This window comes from Canis lupus, chromosome 16, assembly GCF_003254725.2.
Source record: "Canis lupus dingo isolate Sandy chromosome 16, ASM325472v2, whole genome shotgun sequence".
In the NCBI taxonomy this organism is placed as follows: domain Eukaryota; kingdom Metazoa; phylum Chordata; class Mammalia; order Carnivora; family Canidae; genus Canis; species Canis lupus.
Window position 1 is genome coordinate 14260241 of NC_064258.1, and position 22644 is coordinate 14282884.

Genomic DNA, 22644 nt, shown 5'->3' on the forward strand with positions numbered 1-22644 from the left:
TAGATTCTCTTCTTCAGAGGTAGGTGATGAGCTCTTAATGAAAACCTAGGTCATGATTCACATGGGTTAGGTCTGATATAAATGCAAGTGCTCAATCTTCATAGTACTGTTCGCATACTCACACATCCTGTCATACTCTTATCTGCATTTATATCTTCTCAGATGCACCCCCAGGTCAACCAATGAAATGTCTACAGTGAAAACCACATGTCCATGTAGACAAGAGAGATACCATGGAGTCAATATAATGGGCAGTAGGTAAGCAGAAGTGGATTGTAATATGGGTAACTAATGGATAGAAAAACAGAATTGGGCAGCATGTAGGGAGTGAGGGATGCTTGCAATGGAAAATGAACCTATTAACCAGTCTGAAAATACCTGAAATATTATGCATTCAATAGGTCATGCTCAGGAGAGCAGATCCGAATGCAACTGAAAATTTCTGCATTTTTGTAAAAATGTATACTTGTACTGAAATGATGGCTAATGGAAACATATGAAAGTTCCACAATAAGCAAACAACAGAGAAATCAGTACGTATCCCCAGTGTATTGGATCCATCTACTGGCCTGTATTTATGACAAGCACTCAATATGATTTAGGAAAGGGGAGGGGACACAGGAAGGGAAATGTCCACTTGGGCAATTTGAGGCTGAGAAGTTCAGCCCAAGTCAACCAACTTTCTTTGAGAAAAATGACGTCAGGAAAGTATATTGCAACATCAACAAGTCCACATCATTTGAGATGCAAATACCAATCACACAGAGCCACATGAAGGGTTTCTGAATAATCCCTTGGAAGACCAGGGTCCACTCCGCACCATCTATCAATTCATTGTCCTGCTGCTTATGCAACCCCCACCACTCCGTGAAATATAGAAATACTCACCATCTAGAAAGCACCACCGTGGGGAGAGTCTCTGAGCTGAGAGCGCCCTGGGGAAGGAGGTTTCATGGTCCTGGAAAGAGACACATACATCCTCCTGACTCCATTACTCCATTTGACTGACCTGGGGGATTTAACCTCATTGTACTCTATCAACTACTTCTAAGAGAGAGCATCCTTTCCTAAACTGAGCACTGGTGAGAAACCAAATCGTATTTTTACTAGAAAGAGGCTCTGCTTTCAAATAAATTATTTCACACAGAACCATTTAAAACTCCCACAAAGAAATTTCCAGGAAGTTTTCAACTATCGTATTAAGCATTCATAAATGATATAACTTGGGACATTTATCTCCTTTAGGGAATTTCTTTCCTTTCGTGAAGCTGAGGAACTAGTGGCAGCTGGCTGACATTTACACCTTGGTTTCCCCTGTAGGTATAAGGCACTAGCACAAAATGGGAGAGTTGAGCTCATCTACTGGCCAGAATGGACTTGGGGCATCTAAGAAACAGAAGAAGCCATCCACATGTAGCGTCAAATCCCTTTAACTAGAGTAGCATCTGTTATACAGGGCAACTTGCATGAGAGCAAAGAAAACCTCATATGTTGAGGCCATCATTACCTCAACCTTATGCACTGACCCTGAGTGCAGAGCAGTGGAGGAAGAAAGTTCTGCCAAGCTGGCTGATGACAAACATCTCTTCAATGCTGACTTAGCCAGAGATGTCCTCATCCACCCCAGCAGTCTCTAGCTTTTTAGCTTCTAAGATGCCGACCCTCCCTCCCTCTCATGTGTGATCTCAAGCCTGAGGGCCTCTATCTTCTCTCCTCTAGGCTTAGATAAAAATATTTCTTTCCTGTTCAAAGCTAACCACTTCATCTAGTCTCCAGATTATCCTCTTCTTTCCTTTCAAGTTTTATTTCTGTATTCTTACCAAAATCCTTATCCCCCTACCCAGAAATTCATTAACTTTTCTGCTTTCAATGATTCACCTTCTCCAAAACAAATTCCCTTCAACTGATCTTGTTACATCTCCTGAAAATAAATCTTTCCTTCCTTCCTTGCTTTGCCAAACTCCTGAAGCATGCCATTAGCATATCCCCTGCCTCTTAACCATTTTGGCCCAATCTCTAGAAGGCTGGCTTCTGATACACCATTCTTCAAAAGCTACCCTTCCAAGAGATCGTCAAGACCAGCATCCTTCCTGATTTAACACTACTACCAGTTCCCAAGCTTCCCAGAAGTCTCTGAAGTGTTTATTTTTTACAAGGAATTGAGGCCACATCACAGAGGAACAGACTAGAGAACTGGAAGATTAAAAGCAGAATGGATTATTTCTTTATAATTCCAAGCTTTCAAAAACTAAAAATCTCTCCTAAGAGAAGCTCTGCTGATGATAATTTAAAAATAAAAAGCACATTCCAGTTTATAACACATGACTTGGAGCATGCTAGCCCTGGCTTATAATGAATTTGAAATAGTTGACAGAAATAGGACAAATGAAGAAGAAGGCTATGTCTCTGTGGAGAAGGCAGTGGGAGTCTGACCCATATTAGGGATCTGAGATGTTCAAATGTAGGGAGCATCCTTGGAGGGCGGCTGGGCTTGGATGATCCTTGTGTACAGAGGGGGACAGGTAAAGGAAATAGGAATAATACAGGACAAACAATAAGAGAACTAATCAGAGGTTGCATTGACTTTTTTGGGTTTTGATCAATACTCCCTCATGTCTCACTTGATCCTCAGGCAAAGCCTATGCTTAGATCAGTGGTTCTCAAAGTGTGAGCCATAGAACAGCAACATCAGGTAGAAACTTGTTAGAAATACAAATCCCCAGGTGCCACCCCAAGTTTATAGAAACTCTGGGAGTGGAACCCAGCAAGGTTTCAGGTGAAAGTGATGGACACTAGAGGTTTCAAAGCATAGATCTAACAAGAGGAATCCATTTTTATTATTAGAAACCTTGAATATATGGAATTTTTAATATGAATGGTTCTACAAATTAAATAATTGATAGAGAAAAAACTGGTCTCAGGTCTGACAACAAAACTTTATATTTATATATGTAGAATTGATATAGCTACGGATGGATAGATAAACATATATCCCTATGCATATACATAGTATATACATAGCTATGGATACAGAGATATTTATCTCTTTTCTGAACTGGCTTTGCCATCCTGCTGGTTGCACTAAATGAAATCCTGACATGTGCTCAATACCTCTTTGTATGAAAATTATATTTAACATTTTGAGAATTACATTTGACACATGTGATACATTGTTTTAAAGAAACTTAAGGTTCTTAATATATTTTTATAAAACATGTAAAGTTACCAACATGTCAGCTTGGTGTCAAATGTAATAAGTCAAGAAATTTAAATGTGATTTGAAATATTTAGTGACAACTATGAAAGCTACAAAGTAAAGATATTAAATAGAAACATGAAAAAAAAAAAAAGAAACATGGCTGTCTTCTCTAGAAATAAACATGGCTTAGACATTAGGGATAGTTTCTGAAATTTGAGGTCAAATGTACTACAGAAAGCATCATATACAAAAATCAAATTTCCCTAGGTAAAAATCTACTCTGAAAGAACACAGAAATACATGACTTGTGATTTTAAAAATCTAAAGATTAATAATGTTATTGCTGGAGTGTTCAAGTTGGAGAATATTGGATATTATTTAGTCTAGCTTAATAAAATGCAGATTGAAAAAAATAAATAAAACGTAGATTGATGTATTGCCTCAGCCACTTGACTAGCTTACCACAGACTGGTAAAGTAATATTGGTATAATTGTATACATTTTTAGGTATGAGGGTCTGTGTGTCAGGAGAATTTTATGCATGTGCCTAAGTATTTATTTTGTATATTTTCTTTGTTTATTTTCTCTATACCTTGATTCACAGGCATTTGCTACAACCCAACTGCTTTAAAGAGGTTTTTTGTAAAGTGAATGGTATCAGTTTGCTCTGTGAAAATACACTGGCTGCCATAGAATAGAGATCTTTGAAACACATCAAATAGGTTCAAATGGATCCTCTAGTAAGTTCAACAATCCTTAACTCCCTGAAATTTTAGGCTAACTTCAGGATGTCTATGTGTACATGCATTTTCACTGCTTTCTACAGATTATCAAAGTGATCTGAGAAAAATGTCTTGGAAAAATAATTGGATACTTTCCTGTGCAGATTAACCTGCCATTTTAAGAGATGGTTACCAATGCACAGGGAGAGCCCTAATTTCTCTGGCATAGCTTCCCTGAACTAGGTTTGCATCCTCTCCCTCCTTTTAGGAAGCTCTTTCAACCTTGTTCATAAATAAACATATATATATGTATATACACACACACACATATATATGTATACATATATATATGAGCTTTTAAGAAGAGTGTTATTAATAAAATGAAGTCCCAGGTTAAAAGGCATTTGAGTTCTGAAGTAAAAATGCAAATATTACCTACCCCAATATGGGAAGAATTTATAGTGCAATGCAATTAAACTACTTATTTCAAAATTTTGCATATCAAAAGATATATAGAAGCAGTCAAGTCTCAACAAAATTTTCCCCTTGGATCTAATCTAGCCCACACACATATATATGCAGATGAAAGGATCTCACTTGCATTAGTTCCCTAAAAGTTAGAGATTACCTGAAATCAATGTTAAAACGTTTCAATGCAGCAGATGGACAAAATGTAAAGCATACCCACACAATAAACCAACAACCTATAAAATAAGACACAAAGAAATCCAGCTAATTGGCACAGCTGGGTGCTAGGTTGATGTCTAAAAGATCTGAGGGAGAACATGAGGTAAAGAGCATACTAGGGACAGGAAATCTGGTGGTGGTTGAGGCTGTTGTATTTCACTTGAGTTGAAAAACTGAGCCCAGAGCTACTTTTAGTGAGAAAGTCTGCTTTGAAAAACTGATTTTATATGTGTGTTCCAATACAAGTTTATTTGTGGACCCTGAAATTTAATTTCACATAATTTCTGTGAATTATAAAATATTCTTTAACATTTTTTCCAAGCATTTGAATATCTGAAAACCATTCTTAGTTCACAGGCTTTGCAAAAGATAAATAGGCAGCAGACTGTTTGACATATACTTTTTCAGACCTGTGGTTTCGATCATTACAAGATTGCTTGTTTTGAGATTATATTACATTTAGATTTAATAGAAATTGTGTTCCCCCAAAAGTCCATTTTTAAAAAAACTGATCTTGTGAATTGTCGTGTCATTGCTGCCTCATCAATGGTTGCTGTTTGAAAATTCAGGAAAAAGATATACCTTAGGTAGGAAACCGCCTAATGCTGAATCTCATCCATGTAGTACCAGGAATTTTTCAATGGTAACCATTTAGTAATGAAACCCAAGAGACAGTGGTAGATAATCACACTTATCAATTCTTCATATCTACAAGTCAAGTCAACTGACATAGTGGTGCGTTGAAAAACTGATATTTTTGTAAGGATGACATCATCTGACTAAGAAATGAGATGACAAAAAGGTTTCTGTCCTTGAGGTATTTAGGAAAGGCAGCTCTATAGATGAGAAGGAACAATAGTACAATCAATGGTACATGATCCACCTCAAGGAGCAAGCCCAAAGGCAGAGGAATTCTGGTGGCTGAGAGCACCAGCTCATGCACATGATAATCCTGGAGCTTCACCACCTGCTGACCATAAATGGATACCTCATTTATAAAATGGCTACCACAGCATATCATAAAGGATTCTTTTGAGAAATAAATGAAAGGTCAGGTGGGATGCTTAACCCGAGGGCTGGCACATGTTGATATGCTGATATTGTTATGCTACACAAGTAATTCCGGGGTAGCTGAGACCTTTTTTTTTTTAACCTAAAACAATTCTGACCTTTAATCGCCTTTGGGGCTTATGGAACATAGACCACATTTTAGACTGGATCATTCAGATGGTGCTACATCAGCACAAAACTATCCTATCCATAAATGTCTTTGTGCTCAGAATCCAGATTTCAGAGAGAGAAATGGGACAGATCTGTATGTGTGGACACAAAAAAGAATGGCATCAAACTGCAGCTGAACCCATGCCATCCTTGGTTTGATGCTTGCACCTAACACCTCTTTTCACACTATCAGATACTATATATTTGCCTTAAGTACAGGGTGTGGTTTTTAAGGCGTGTCTTCTGTCACCAATAACAATATTTTTCAGAATATCCACTTTACTATCTGTCCTCTCCCATATTCAATAATATTCCCCATTCAATAGTAACTATGCCTGATATTCACCCATTTTCATCAAAATTGTTATCTTTTCTTTTGCTGCTTTGGATTGTCAGATATCACCCAGCTATACATTACTCTTATTCCTTTGACACAATTCTATTCAGTCTTTTCAATTCATATTGATGGAAGCTAATTAAGTGCAAGGCATGTGATATGAGAGTCATAAAGAAGAGCAAAGCCTGGACTGTGTCTTCAGATGCTGTCTACTGCAGTAAGAACCCCCTGGGTGCCCTCAAGCTACTTTCTCACCCCAATTTTTGGAGCTGCTATATGTTTGATTTACCAGATTTCAACATCTTTATTTTTCAAGAGATGGCTATTCTAATTACGACTTTATTTCCTAGATACTGTCAAAAGCCATTGACTTTGGGAAAAGGATCTTGAGTCAGCTACCCAAAGACCTGGAGCCTGGTAGTGAAGACAGCAAAAGATATTAATAGTTGGGAAAGCAAATGGAAGGGTCAGCTCACAGTTAAGAACGCCCTTTCCTTTCAAGTTGGAAATGTGGGGCTAGCAATCTTTGCTGTGGGGCAGGGTTTTCAGGTAGTTCCGACATTGAGGTGTAGCTTAGATGTGCCAGTAGGCACATTCCTGAATCATGCAATCCACTTACACAAAGGCCAGTGGCCATGATGTCAAACAGAGCAGCAGGTTGTTGACTCTTGCTCTCCTTCATGCCTTCCTGCACTTTAAGTCTTCCACCTACAGCTCCCACTCAGACTCATCTCCATTGTCTGGCATCAAAGGATATGGAACAATAATCTTAACAAGCTGTCAACTACTCAGAGAATAACAGTTGGTGACTGGTAAACTTTCTTTCCTTTTCCTCCTTTTATAGTATGCTCCTTTTTTACTTCTGAGAATTTTCCATAAACATAACTCTATTTCTGTATTCCTTGGTGGTTCTGTATTAAATAAAATTTAGACCACCAGTCTTTTTATGTTATTACAACTACTTAATATTCTATGTTTGGAAAAATTTCCCCTCAAAGCATATGTATGGGACAGATTACAATGAAAATTCACAGAACCATCCCTTTTGCTTTTTCAGGTTACCTGGCCACTACCACAGAGTTCATTTAGGAATATCAGGCTTATGTCTTATATGGTAAGTGATGTGAAGCCATATTCTTATGGCATATCCATTCTGTCATTACGAAAGCTGTATAATCTAGCCCCATTTACCTTACCTACCATCTATCCCCACTGTTCTTCTTGAACTTCTTCTCCAGCACCTAACAGTGAGTCATAAATAAAGAGCAGCAGCTTTGAGAATTAAAGTAAACTCTCACAAGTACAGCCATTTAGTGGTGGAGCTGCTATTCAAATGCAGGCCTTTTTTACTTCAGAGATTATGATCTTACATACTTAGGTTTATAGATTCTGGAGGAATATGAATTAGTGGGGGGGTTTGAAAGATGGGTGGAATTTGTGTAGGTCAAGTTTGACAGAAGTTGTTTTTGTACTCAGCTCAAGCAAAAACACGAAGAAAGCAAAAGCTAGAATAATCTTAATGGTCATGAAAACTTTCTTTTGACTCTGGATTTTTCATACTTTCAACTTTCATTAATCTTCCATATTTCATATCAGGGTTCACTGATATCTTCCATATTTCATATCAGGGTTCACTGTCTGGTAAATCAGGATTTTTTCTTCTCTCAAATTCTCCAGTCACATTGCTTGCACACTTTCCCCTCCCATGTCCCCATCTGCCTGAGAATCCCACAGAAATATGGTAATCAATGAAAAAAAGAATGAGCCACAATTCTGAGTGGAGAAACTGAAACAAGACTCGTGTAAATTCTGGTTATATAGTTTACGATAACTTTGCTGTGTTACCTGATTACAATTCTCAACTCCATACAAGTGACCAAGTTGTTCAGCATGTGACATAATTATCACTTCTGTTACAGCTTTATTTTCAAATCTGCACAACCATGTTTACTGCAACTTTGTTTAGAAAAACAATGGCAAGTGCTGCATATAACATAATGTCTATCCAGAGAGACAGGATTAAATATATACCATGGAATAGAGCAGTAGTTTTTAAACAACTGAGTTAGAGCTTCATTTATTGGCAAAACATAATCTCCATGGTATGTTACTGTTAAAAATAAGTTGTGGTATAATATACATAGTGAGTGTACAAAGAATGCAAATCCATTTTTATTAAAAAGAAAAAAAATAGGGGTGCCTGAGTGGCTCAGTTGGTTAAGCATCTGCCTTCGGCTCAGGTCATGATCTCAGGGTCCTGGGATCACATCTCCCACATCGGCTTCCTGCTCAGTGAAGAGCCTGCTTCTCCCTCTCCCTCTGCTCCTTCCCTGCTTGTGCTCTTTCTCTTATTCTCTCTCTTTGAAAGAAATAAATAAAATCTTAAAAAAATATATGAAAAGAAAAAAACAAATGTATATCCATGTATATCTAATCTATGTGTTCTACTTCGTATGGATTTACAGAAAGTTATCAAAAGGTACCCACTGAAAGGTATTGTCCTAAGGTCTACTGTGGGGAGTTAAAAACCAAAGAGAAGTCTAGAATTATAATACACAATTAGAAAATTAAGATAAGCCAGGATTATAAAACCCGGCAGACTTCACAACACAAGTAGCTAATGAAAGTCAAGAGAATTACCTTGAGGACCTTAATGTCAAAGACAAATGCATTTGTGGATGGATTCAAATTAGAACAGGAATAAAGAAAAGATTATTGAAAAAAATTCACAGTAACTTAAAGCCATGGTCCATAAACTTCCTTACACACTGACGTTTTTAGCTAATGATGACCACATAGGTGGTTAAGTGACCAGGATTCATGTACTTCCTACATCTTGTCTACCTACACCCCTTTCTCTCCTACTCAAAAAAAGAGAATCATAATACAAGTGACAGTGATGTTGACATACAGGTAATATTTAACTTAAAACAATTTTGTTTTAAATAACTGGCATTACTAACCCATTGTGGGTGATGTACCTCACATCGGGTAAATAACTCACTGTACTCCCACACTGGGCCTGGCACACAGGTAGAATAGGTGGCCCCAGCATTAAGGAATCCTGGATTCAAAGGCCCCAGAGGGGATCACCGAACACTGCGGTGCAGACTATGAACCAGACTGGAGCTGAAAGGGGAAAATGAGAAAAACAAAACAGCTCCTCACAGGAGGGTGAATATTTACCTCAAGGGTAGACCTTAGCTTCAGGGACCCTCTATGGTGAACACAGAAACATCCATGCCACTAAACAAGAGTGGCCGGGGGACGTCTGGATGGCTCAGCAGCTGAGCGTCTGACTTGGCCCAGGGCATGATACTGGAGTCCGGGGATCAAGTCCCACATCGGGCTCCCTGCATGGAGCCTGCTTCTCTTCCCTCTGCCTGTGTCTCTGCTTCTCTCTCTCTCTCTGTCTTTCATAAATAAATGAATAAAATCTTTAAATCAAATAAGAAAAAAAATTAGAATAAAAAAGAGTGGCCGGAAGTATGTCTGTGAATGCTGTGCATTGAAATAAATGTAAAGAGACTTAATTTCTGATAGAAACAAAAATAAGCTTAAAAATATGCACCTTTCAAAAGTGATCTGACTGTATAGATACCTAGGAAACACAATTGTGTGAGCACTGCTATGTGGTAGGGGGTATTCACATAATTAACTGAGCAGTGCCACTCACAATGACATTGATGCTTTTGGCGCTAAATTTAGGGCTTTGAGTCCCCTCAGTCCTCTCAAATTATATAATCAAATCTACAATTCATCAAAACGATCCTTGCCCATTTTATGATCTGTTATTTTTCTTCATAGAAATAGTGTGATTTAGATGAATACGACTGTCCTTGTTCTATACTATAGGCAGAATCACATAACCTTAGACATCCCAAACTCCTTTCCATTTAAATGTAATAATCATGTAAAACCGCATGCTCTTTAAATGAATAATATTAACAAATTCATCTCAAAAATCCCTGATATGTGAATTTTTTAAACATATGCTAATGAAAAACCAGTTTCTCATGCTAAAAATACAGCTGCATGCACAAAAGCAAACCTGTTATTTCTCACATATATTTTTAAAAGTCAACTGGCATAAATTATATGTAATTGATAAGGAAATTATCTGAACCACTATTTGGCACGCATATGCCAAACTTGCCCTTAATTTACATTCAATTACTCATAGCTGATGCACACATAATTTAATGAAAGCACAGCAGCCCATTACACACTCCAGTAGGTAATTCAATTAAGCAGTATTCACCTAGCATTTAACTATACCTTCACTGTGAATTAGATTTCTTTTCTGTCATAAAACTTAGGGAAGATGTAAAAGGCAAAGAGGTAAACAGAAGTCCCTTTGGATTGGGAATCCCTGCTTTACTCAATAATGTCCAGTCAATAATCACTCTACTTTTATATTGGCCACTTGTTTACTCACCCAAATTTCTCATTCCTGCCCAACCCATCTATTCATTTTTTTCTTTCCATTCATCACCACGTTGTATAAACATATATTTTTATCCTTGGTGAACAGATCTACCAGGGATGGGTAGAAAATATGTGTTTGCTCATCTTTGTTCAACTATAATCCCCATTAATAGACTTTGCTACCATTATTTTTGTCTTTCAAACTCTTGCTCCTCAAATCTACTTTACTGCCGATAACTTCTGCAGCAGCAGAATACAGAAATGGGATGCCCATTTCCAAAAGCAGCTTTGAAAAGTGAAGAAATAATAATGGTTTAGAAGATGAAAGATATTTTAACATTTTTAAGAGCCCTCTTGTGTGAGAAAGTCCTCTATTAACAACAACTACACTGTATGCGCATGTGTGTCTGTGTTAGCAGTACCAATGCCTTCTCTTGCAACAGACCTGGCCCCAGGCAAGTCTTATTTTCATTCCTCATTTGATCCATTTCTGACAGCTTTGATCTAGCCCAAAGGAACAACACTCTACTAAGTTCCTAGCTAACCCCTGTCCTTCTCTAAGACAAGATAAATTAATTCCCAGGGTGACCCCTTAAAGTTGTTTGAACCCATCCACTGAATGATGTCTAAAATCCAGAAAACAAATTAAGAGGAGGCAGCTTCAGAAAAAGGAGAGAGATGAATAAGGATAGTCAAGAAAAGAGAAATAGATCAAGTATTTGTGGGCAAATGCTGTTTACCTAGGACAGCACTCTGGTGAAGTATGTAAATCTATCTCCCAGAAGTTCAGGTATTTATGTGAAGTGGGGAAGAGGGATCAGAGGATGAGCAAATTGACACAGACTCAGATCTGACCAAGGGATTTTTTTTTTTCTTATGGAAGTGAAGGACATTTCTAAAGGATGAAAGAACTGTTTGAAAATGTTATACCTATTCTGAAGTATTCCAGCCATTCTACTGTTAGTTTAAAGTAAATTAATTCTTGAAGAAGAAGAAGAAGAAGAAGAAGAAGAAGAAGAAGAAGAAGAACCATCATCATCATCATCATCACCTGGATAGATTCCTTTTTTGCAGCTACTGTTGAATCCTACTGTACTCTAAGAGCTCATGTGGTTAGCTCATAAGATTCTGGAAAGCACACTCTCATATGCCCACTACATTCATGGAGCACAACACAAGGGAAATGGGGAAACTCATTGTCTACAAAAAACCTTTACTGCTCCTGGTTCCATTATCCCCGGCTCTCTGTTATTTTCCTGTGCCATATCCACAGATGCCTGTTTCCCTGCACTATTTTTTTTCTCATCCTGCTCCTTCCTCATTTCTTCTGCTCACCTAGGTCTTATTTACATCTGCCCGTGGTCTCTAGTAATGTCTTGAGAGCCATCGGAATGACTCAGGGTTTCATATGAGTCTCACTATTGATATTAGGGGGTGGATAATTCCTTGCTATGGGGGCTGTCCTGTGCATTATAAGATGTTCAACAGCATCCCTGGCCTCTACTCAACACATTCCAGTAGCACTACCTCACCTGATGGTCATATACAAAAATATCCAAATTGCCAAATGCCCTATATCAAGGAGCAAAATCTCCCCCTGTTGAGAATCACTGGAACAGTTGTATCTGCTTCTACTCCTTAACTTAGCAACTTAGGGCTAAAAAGGAATATAATTAAGAACAGAGAGGGAACAGAGAACGAATAATTTCATAGGAGGCGGCCTCAAGAAAAATTTCTATCAAATTGGTAGGCAGAGTCCGATTTCTCTATGACTTCTATCTCTTCTGTCAAGCTCAAGAATATCCTGAATCCGTCAGCACAGTGCATTTTGCTTGTCTAACTTATCAGCTACAGGTTATAAGACATGTCATTAAGATGGAGGGGCCTTTGTATTTTGACCTCAGAGACAGTGTAGGCAGGAATTTTCAGCAGGCTATAAATATCCAACACATTCTTGTAGAACCCATAATGCCTTGTTAGGTTAATATAAGTTGTTGCTTTTGAGTCTTCGGGCTTTGTTGGCAATTCATTATGAATTTAGGAAAGGAAGAAACCAAAGCAATGAAATGCTTAAATGACTAGGAACTGCCATTTGTCTCACTAATAAGGTGACTTGGGCACTAACACACCCTTCTAAATGCTGTTTTCTCTTGGGTTTTTTCTAGCCTTAGAAAATAGTCAGGTAAAATGCCAGCTGCCAATAAGTGAGCTGATAGGAATTTCTCATGCTTTGTTTTTGGGTGTTTTTTTTTTTCTTCTTAACTTACTGGTATTTATTCATTCTGTCAAAATGAATTTTCCAAGCTTAGTTTGTGCTATCTCCTACACAAGAAAGCCCATTTAAATGTATTTAAATTTTTTAAATTTTATATATATATATATATATATATATATATATATATATATTTTTTTTTTTTTATTGGAGTTTGATTTGCCAACATATAGTATAACACCCAGTGCTCATGCCATCAAGTGTCCCCCTCAGTGCCATTTAATGCATTTTGTTGTCTGTGTTTCTGACAGGTCTTTCTCTTACATCCCCCCTGTCTAGTACCCGAGTCTACTAGACTAGACTCTAGTCATACTAGAGTCTGGTATTATTAGTTACTGCATTAGGAAACACAAATTTAATATTAAATTTCCTGCTGGTTGGTTTGGTCACTTTCTTTGTGAAGCTAATAGCACTTCTATGCCATGTTATAAAACTATAAACCTATAAACCCTCAGAATGCTATAGAATTCAATCTATGTCATCTCAGCCTCTCCACAGCACTGACACATTTCACTGCTTCCTCCTTCCCTGAAACATAGTTCACTCTTGGCTTTCATGATTCCACCTTCCCCTTGATTTCCGGTTCTCTGGTTGCTCATCTCAGTTTCTACGACTCTTCTGGATTAATGGTTCTCTTAAACTTCCACTCTTCTTGACCCATCAGTACATGCAGATATGACATGGAGCCCTCTTTTTTATCTAAACTCTTCCTAAGTGATCTCCTCCAGCCTCATAGTTTTAAGTACCATCTACTTCCTAATGACCAACCAATTTCTATCTCCAGACCTGAATTTTTCAATAAGCTTTAAAATTCATATATCTCATTTTCTTATCTTTTTTTTAATATCTCATTTTCTATACACCAAAACCTCTTGGATCTAATGGGCATAAAAAAATTAGTGTGGCTAAAACAGAACTCTCTATTCCCCATCCCTCTCACTCACTCCTCCTTCTACTGACTGCCTAAGATCAGAGCCAAATGTGAATATTTATTGTCCCCCATTTCCTTACCTCTGCTCAGGAAATTTCCTCACCACCCTCTACTTACTCCCTCGTCATGTTAATTCAAACGTTCCCCCTCAGCTTCTTATTGCATGAGCAGATCTTGGGCTTCCCTAGACTTCTTTTTCCACTCTTTCCTTAATGCCCAAAGGCCCCTGTTTTTTTTATAACTCTGCAAGTAGAGGTGTGGGCACAGTAACACTCCTGACACTCATCTTTGGTCACTGCATTGGTTATCCTATGTGGACAGTGCATAAAAGCTTCTGATGTGACATTTATAATGTGGCAGTTTTGATACCAAAGTTTGACTTGACTACAAAGAAACAAACAAACAAACAAAAAAAAACAAAAAAAAAACCACAGCAAACTCTTGATATAGTTAAATAAATACCACTAATTCTTTTGCATGTTTTTGTTACCAAATAACAAATGAAACAAATACCCTTCTCATATGCTATAATGTCAACCATCTCCTGATCTCTGTGCAAACATGTACAAATATGGTATAAAGAAAACATGGCACAAAATATTTACCTATTAAAACTCTCGCATCCAAATGACTACATCATATAAGCCAGAGTAATAAAGAGATGTATTAATTTCATAAAACTATTTGGAAAAAATATCTGAAATGTCTTGATAAAAATGCGAAGATGAAAACTGTTCATGAGTAAAGAGTACCAACTTAAAAAAAAAACTTGACAGTTTCATAAAATCTTGTAAGTAATAGGGCCAATTTTTAAAGAGTAGAGATCAGCTGTAGCCTCTAAAAGTACCAAACTTAAAAATAAAATTAAGCTTAGTGGTTTCAGGTAAATATGCAAATAACCAATGGGAGGAATGTTGTGCTCTGAAAAATAAATTGGAAATTAGACTTTTAATGGTTGATAAACAATCTCAGAAGTAGAGTTTGTTTTCTCAAAGTAAATATAAGTGAATTCTTATCCTTCTTATTGAGGCCAGATGGAAGAAAAGACTCTTGAATAGTGGGGTACTTTGTTTGAAACATAAACATATAAACAAACAAGAACACCAAGGCTATTTCTGTCATTAAGCCTCAGGATAATTAGACTGCCTTGGCTGAAGGTATATTGTATCCACCAGCAGGCAGAGAAGCTACCTGGAGGTTACAAGATAAAGTTTTTAAAAATGGCTTAAAAAATGTTGTTTATATAAAAGGATGTTGAGGTGTAGCAAAAAAGAAACCAAAAGCAAATGTGAGGTGCTAAACCAGGATTCACGGACTGAGACATATTTAAACATTTGTCCCCCACATGGATATATGAAAGGGTCTAGGATAGGACTTATTCGGAGGGAATCTTGGCATGCTCTAACTGCCACACACCCCTCTAACAGGGAAGGGTAATGGCTTCCCAAAGAAAAGGGATTTATTGGGACCACTCAGAGCTTCACATTTGCCCCATACAGTTTGGAGTGTACTGAACACTGGGATCTGAACCATGTCTGAGAAATCTAATTTGTAAGAGGATGGCTAGAGAGTGCAATTGACTAGGGACAGGGAAGGCAGGAGATAACTGTCTTCCCAAAGATTGTTGGGCCAAAGGATATCTGAGTGTTTTCCTGAGGACTTGATGTGAGTCACAAGAGAGAGAGGCAGGCTGGGTTTCTAGATCCTGTCCAAAACACCAGGATGTGCCAGTCAGAATGCATTTGAGAACATTTGCTTGATGGCTGTGGGAAGAGATAATTCATTTTCCTGGATGTGAAGAAGACACATGCAGCCCTGATTGCTAATGGCAGCCATGTTGGACACGGAAACATCTAGTTGAGAGGTGAAATTGACAGATGAGGAGAATAGAGCAGAAAGGCCAGCAGAAAAATGAAGCATGAAGCATGGCCAACGGATACATAAACTCCACCCTTGATCTGAACTTTTTGCTGATGTGAACCAATATACTCTTTCCCTCTCAAGCTAGTTTGAACTGAGTTTCTAATATTTACCGTTGATAGCACTTCGTTTTATAATATTTTCTAAATGATCTGGGAGAAAATCCACAGTCTAAATCTGTGCTACACTAGGATAGTCCAAAACCAGGAAAATGTAAAAGAATCAGAATGTCTACTTCACTTAGTTCTTAGTACCAACTCCATCCCTAGGGAAGATTTGGCCTATGAACATTGATTGAAAGATGGACCTTCTTTTAGGGGGGAGGTAAGAAAACAACAGGGGGTCAATTATGTGTTACCTGGTAATGAACTCTCTGGGAGCCAGAAGAAACTGACTGCAGGTCCTAATGAGAAAATGGGGGGAAAAAATCCATACCTTAAGATTAGTTTGAACAGGCTGACTCTATAACTCTATGAACCAAACTCCCAATTTAATATTATTAAACTCATCTAGAAAGGATCTAACTCTTCCAAATTCATCAAGGTTAAAGAAGAAAATGCCCAAAATAACAAAAACAAACCAAGTTGGAATGAGAGAAGAAAGGCCAGTTAGCTACTGAAATCTATAAATCCTAAATAGTTTTAGAAGTGAGTGATATAATTTCAAGGATCAAAAAGATCAAAAGTAAAAAAATAGCCAATTTTGTTTTAATAAATGAGGGTTGTATTTAATTTGCACCTGAACTATTGACTTATGAAGAAAGCTTCTAAAATCCCTTTCAGTACTTAGAAAGAATTTATTTATCTTAGACCAAATACAAATTGTCATAGTAATTGTGTTTATACCAATAAGTGCTTGGCAAACACAGGTTTTCATAGATAGCAAAGAGAAAGTCTTTGGCCACCTCTGCATTATTAAGAAGTGCAAATTAATAGGGTTGAAATTAATGAGGTTTTACTGGCAGATTCTGAGTGTCTGGCTCCCTTTATAAAGTTTTATAACTAAGTTGTCACCATGATCATGTCCTGAAGGCTTCCTTGTTAATGAGGATAGTGATTCTATTTACAGATGTCAGCAATCCTGGGTACCTTTGTCCTCAGACCTGCTTCCCATAGGGCTTTACCAACCTACTCTCTGTGCCCAACTTAGTTTTAAAACTTATCCTCTTTGAGTTCATTCATTCTTTTTTTTTTAAGAATCTTAATTTTAGTTGAATATTGGTAGTTAATTTTCAACAGAGTCAATTCATCAGTCATGTAGTTGACTACTGTGAAATCTTAAGTTACCCAAGAGTTACTTTAACATGTTAAAGTTATCCTTGGTAAAAAAGATAGCCAAATAAAGCCACAAGTATAAAATTTGCTGACTTTTCTTCTCTCATCCACATCAGTATTCAAAGTTTGCTCTCTATCTCAAAATACATTGTATTCACAATTCCATCTCTATCTTTAAAAATGCTGAAAAGAAAACTTAACAATTTTTTATATTTATGCCTCCTACCTGATTTTATTGCCACCAAGAGAAATAGAATCTCATGTTCAAAGCTAATTGGTTACAACTGGAAGATATTTTAAGTAATTTATTTATATCTTATTTGTGATATTTACTTATGTATAATGTGTCATCTAGAAGAGAGTTGTTCAACTTGTGGTATCTATCAAAATTACCCAACAGCTTAAAGAATACAAATGTCTAGACCACATCCAGAAAAAAAATGATTTTAATGTGCATCTTTCATCAAGAAACAATGATGAAGTAGATATTTATGCTTTTCATCATTTGTAGAATGGACACAGTGAATACTCCTCCTCAAAGTTTTGCAAAAACAATCAACAGCCACTGCAATGATGGGTCTGGGTCTCCTGACTTCACTGGTGTAGTTCACATTCATGAGGTCTCTTCCATTGTCCTTCTCTATGGTAAATCATACAGAGGGAAAAAGGAGAATATTCTTCTGTGTTCTGACATGAATTCCTATGAAAGATGGAAGGGTTTTCTTTCCTGTAGAAGTTATATTTTTAAAAAATGTAGTGATCTTTGACAGAAGACTGGGCTAGATACAAAACATTAAATAATCTCTCTGTTCTCATTCATTATTTATCAGGACCCTTTGAAATTTTATATAGCTCAAAAAATACAGGGATGTAGTCTGGCAAGAAGACAAGATGTTCCAAGCTATAATTAAGGATCGCACTAGAGCAACATCCTTCCCCATTTCAGTCACCTGAGGAGGGAAAATAGCAGTGGGGGGTCAGGGAGAGAGAAGATGTGGTCAATGCTTAACAGGCAAGGACACCATACTTCCATTTCTTCCCCAGATGCATCATTTCAGAAGTATATATATATATATATGGCTGGTAACCGTTTACAAAAATGGAAAACTAAGAATAAATAATTGGCTAAAAAAACTCACCTCCTGTAGGCGATCTATGTACATACGGCAAGTCTCCAAATCACAGTCTCCACGCACAACTAGAATACCCAGAGGGATAGCTAAGGGTGAAGGAAAGAGAAAAGTCTAAAATAACATATTTGATTTTTCTAGATTGGCATAGATGTGTTTCTTATGGTTAAAATAAAATCTCATAAATATTATTAGTGTTTTGGACATTTCAATATACAAAATTCTCAAACCTCCCTTGTGACTCAATCTCTTTATGTCATAAGCTTTCCTTGCATGAGCCATGTTGTCCTTTGCCACCTGGCCAGCCTTTATTTTGTCTTGGTGGCCCTACTATGAACTGTAATGTCATGGAAACAGTGTACTGGCAGGACCAGGAGGCGGCTCACAGCCAGCTAATAATTTATGCCTGCATTTTCAATGGTCAATGTACTACCAGAGAGAGGAATTAAAAAATCATGATTCTGGATACTTACTCCTTTCCCTCCTGAATGCATGGAGCTTAACCTTTCTGTCAGTGTGCAGCAATTTCCTGTTTAAGAGACTCAAGCTACTCCAGCCACTGTGCTACCTGGTGGCTAACACCAGAACTACATAGATATGAAATGTTTAAAAAACAACAAAACAACAAACCAAAAAAAAAAAAAAAAAAAAAAAAATCCTGGAAACTTTAAAAATCCAATTGATTTTAAAGATGGTCAGTGTAAATGTGGTAGCAGCAGAGCTTCAGGGAACAGGGGAACAGTTAGGAAAAGCTGTTATGTGTCTTAAATATCTTACATTTAGGTGGTGGCAAATGTCATACAGAGGCATGGATAGAACTTCCTACTTCAGATATAACCACAAGATTCCTGAAACACTGAAAAATAGTCTCCTTCCCAAAACTTCAAAATATGTATTGCCTATGTCTAATTTTAAAAGTGCAGTTATACTATTAAATCTATTATTTAACAAAAAAAGAACACCGTTCAAAATTCTAAATTAACCAACTAGAGTCTAGCAAGCATATGATATGACAATGATACTCACTAAAGATTTTCTAAAACCTTTCACCCATTGAATTTTTAAAGCCTCATCATCAATAAATGGGTCTGAAATGCAAAATGCATTAAAAATTAATAATACAGAGAATAAAATACATATAAAATGCATGAGGAAATCTTGTGGAACTCACAAAGTAGTAGAGAAGACATACATATAAACAATAATAGCTGTAGCATAGGCTACATTAAATATGAGTTTAGTCATTTGAAAACTATAGGAGAGTGGGACTAATTCTTGCCAGGAGGATAGTTTTAGGCTCCCTGTAAATGAAGCCCCACTGGCTCTTTTAGTTAGGGAAGTGAGGGTAGTCTGGAGAAAAAGAAATAGTTTCTTTCTCAATGATACCTCTTAGATTGGCAACCTAAAGCAACAGAGTGTGGTATTGATCTCTCTAATGGAAACCAAAGTCTTGCATACATAAAGCTTGAAAACAGTCATCATCTTGTAGAACTATGTAAACATGTGAATAAATACTATCACAACCATAATGTCTGGTATAGCAATGGTAGATGTTCAATAAAAGTTTGTAACAAGAGGAAGAAGAGCTTAGAGCATGCTCAAGTGTAAAAGAGAAAGTATGTCTTTACAGGCTAGGTCAGCTTTCCAGAGGAGGCAAAAAAAAAAAAAAAAAAAACCCAAAGGTTTGGAGCAGGAGACAGAGCATGCATTGGGTTGGAGTAGAGGAGGCAGTAAGCAAAATGGTAAGGAGCCCTGCAAGTGTCATGTGTTGAGGGGAAATAATAATCTGGAAAAACATTTTTCTTTTCTTTTTGAATATAAACAGAAACATCAGAAAAGTCATCATGTGGTAATCATGCATCTTTAAAAGAAATGGAAGGAAAATTCAATGAGGAGATTCCTAAAACTACTAATTAAAATAATCATCCTCAGCTAGACTACTAAATAGATCCAAATAAAATTAGCCACTGAAGTAAAGGAAGAATAAAGATTTTTAACCCTTGAGGAATAAGGAGGAGAAGCTAAAATTTTGGCCTAGAAAGTCAGTCAAATGTTGTGAAAATAAAATGTAACTATTACTAACATGAGAGCCCATGTTAGAGTCTTAATGATGTATTCTCTTAATTTCAAATGTGCCAATGTAGAGAAATGAAATTTGATCAATACTTATCTATTTATTTAAATTAGGAGATATATTTTTTTAGAAATGCAGGAATCCTTTCAACATCTCTCATTTCCTTCTATTATCAATGCTTGGAGTTAATCTGGCCATAAATTCAATGTATGTGGTAGCAGATATTTTAAACTACATTTAGAGAGTAGATATTCCAGACCTAGCATCAAGAAGGTATAGCTTGGAAAAAGTTTTCAAAGATGTGTCATTCATTTCTACTATAAGTATAAAATCAGCTACTTTGCAATATTCCTCAAGAAGTCAATTAAGAGAAAGAGTGCTTTTGATTGATGTAAGCTATAAATTGGGCTTAAAAAAAGGCATTCTCCACCACAATTTAATACCATAGTTACTGACAATTGCTGTCAAATTTATCCTATGAAACTAGCAGTATGCAGTAGAAAGGATTTATAGTCATTCTCTCTTGGATTCAAATCCCAATGCTGTTTTAATCTTAGGAATTACTCACATTAGCTCTTTGGTCCTGTAAATTACTCAATTCATCTGATCCTTAAAGTGAAGACTATGGTATTTAGGATAGGTATCTTCTAGGTTTTTGTGAAGATTAAATGCAACAGTTTATTTAAAAATGAATAGCCAAAATATCAATGTTCTTTCTCACGTACTCCCTTTACTATCTTTTGAGCAATTTTAGCTAGAAAATGAACACATCTAATCATATATCTTTCAGTTTATCATAATACTGTAAGGATTAGCTGATAGTTCCATAAGTTATATTCCTGTTTTTTTTTTGTTTTTTGTTTTTTTAGATTTTATTTATTCATGAGAGACACAGAGGAAGAGAGAGACAGAGGCAGAGACACAGGCAGAGGGAGAAGCAGGCCCCATGCAGGGAGCCTGATGTGGGACTTGATCCCAGGTCTCCAGGATCACTCTGGGCTGAAGGCAGCGGTAAACCACTGAGCCACCCAGGCTGCCCTATTCCTGTTTTCTTAAAACAAACTTCTATTCTTTCTGCAATGAGAAAATAACTGTAGTACAAAAATACTGTAATCTGACAATATCACTTGGGGCTTAACTTGGTGGAGAAAGTAGAAATTTGTGGAAATTATCACCTTCCTTTTATAATATTGACAACCAACCACCACTTCAATGAAGTTTCATTCATATTTGTTGGGAACAATGAAAACAGTTACCACTTGAGCATTAGCATCATTATCCCCAATCCTGATGGTTCATGTTATTTTGGCATTAAAGATTTTATTTGACTCCAAAAAGCAACAGCCAATACTCAGCCTACATAATGGAACTTTTATTTGTAGGGATCAAATGGAATTTATAAGTTCCAAGCAGTAAAGAACACGCTGGTTTCTCAGTTAAGATGGAAGATTTAACACCTCCTTTTCTCTTGCCAGAAATGCTACTAAATTACAGTAAATGGATTTTTTTAAAGACATAAACCAAGAAAAAAGGAGGAGAAACAGTGAGCAGAGAGTAACAGATAAAGCAGATGGAAAACTGGTAAATGACCCATAGCACCTATAGAATCCAATCTTAAACCATGGGTAGGATTGATGAGAACCAACATGATTTATACAGAAAACCCTCAGAAGTCTTGTAAGTGGCCGTTTCATGCGACTCACAAACAGATTGGAGGGGCAGCCAAAATAGATGACTAGATTCTACTAGCCACTCTTGGCAAGTGTAATTACTTTACAGACAATGGGGGATTAACTAACCATCTAAAGAATGCAAAGATTCCCAGATTTCTCCCTCACTACTCTCCAAAAGTTGGCAGTCAGAACCTTACACTTTTTTGGAAAAAAAATTTGAAGTCTCTTCTCTGAGGAATCCTCAGATAGTTAAAAGAAAAATTCCATCTATGAAATATAAACAGATTATATTAAAAGAAGATAAAGAATATGAGGAAGAAAAAGGAGAAGGAACATCACTCAGATAACAAATATTGAAAATTTTAAAAACTGATAGAAAAAAAATAGAGTTTAATGGAAAGAATAGAAGATAAAGTTGAGGAACTCTCCATAAACTTAGAGCAAAAATAAAAGGAGGCATAAAATACAAGAGAAATGCTAAGAAAAATAAGACTGGGTCAAGTGGTCCAACATTCAAATAACAGGAGTTCCAAAAACCAGAGAAGAGCAAAAGGGGTAATTATCAGAAATAAACAAAATAAGGGGTGACTGGGTGGCTCAGTCGGTTAAGTGTCTGCCTTAAGCTCAGGCCATGATTCCAGGTTCCTGGGATCAAGCCTTGTATCCGGCTCTCTGCTCAGCGGGGAGCCTGCTTCACCCTCTCCCTCTACCTGGCACTCTGCCTAAATATATGTTGTTTCTCTCTCTGTCTGTGTCAAATAAATAAATAAATAATT

At 36.8% G+C, this 22644-nt stretch overlaps 1 protein-coding gene across 1 annotated transcript in view; it reads right to left on the reverse strand.

Annotated features, from left to right (window-relative positions):
• DGKI (diacylglycerol kinase iota) overlaps nt 1-22644 on the reverse strand; it is a 428861-nt gene that overhangs the window by 89207 nt on the left and 317010 nt on the right. Inside the window, 3 exon segments of the mRNA XM_049094866.1 lie at nt 889-958; nt 16076-16120; nt 18131-18210. Coding sequence (XP_048950823.1) covers nt 889-958; nt 16076-16120; nt 18131-18210 — 195 coding nt within the window.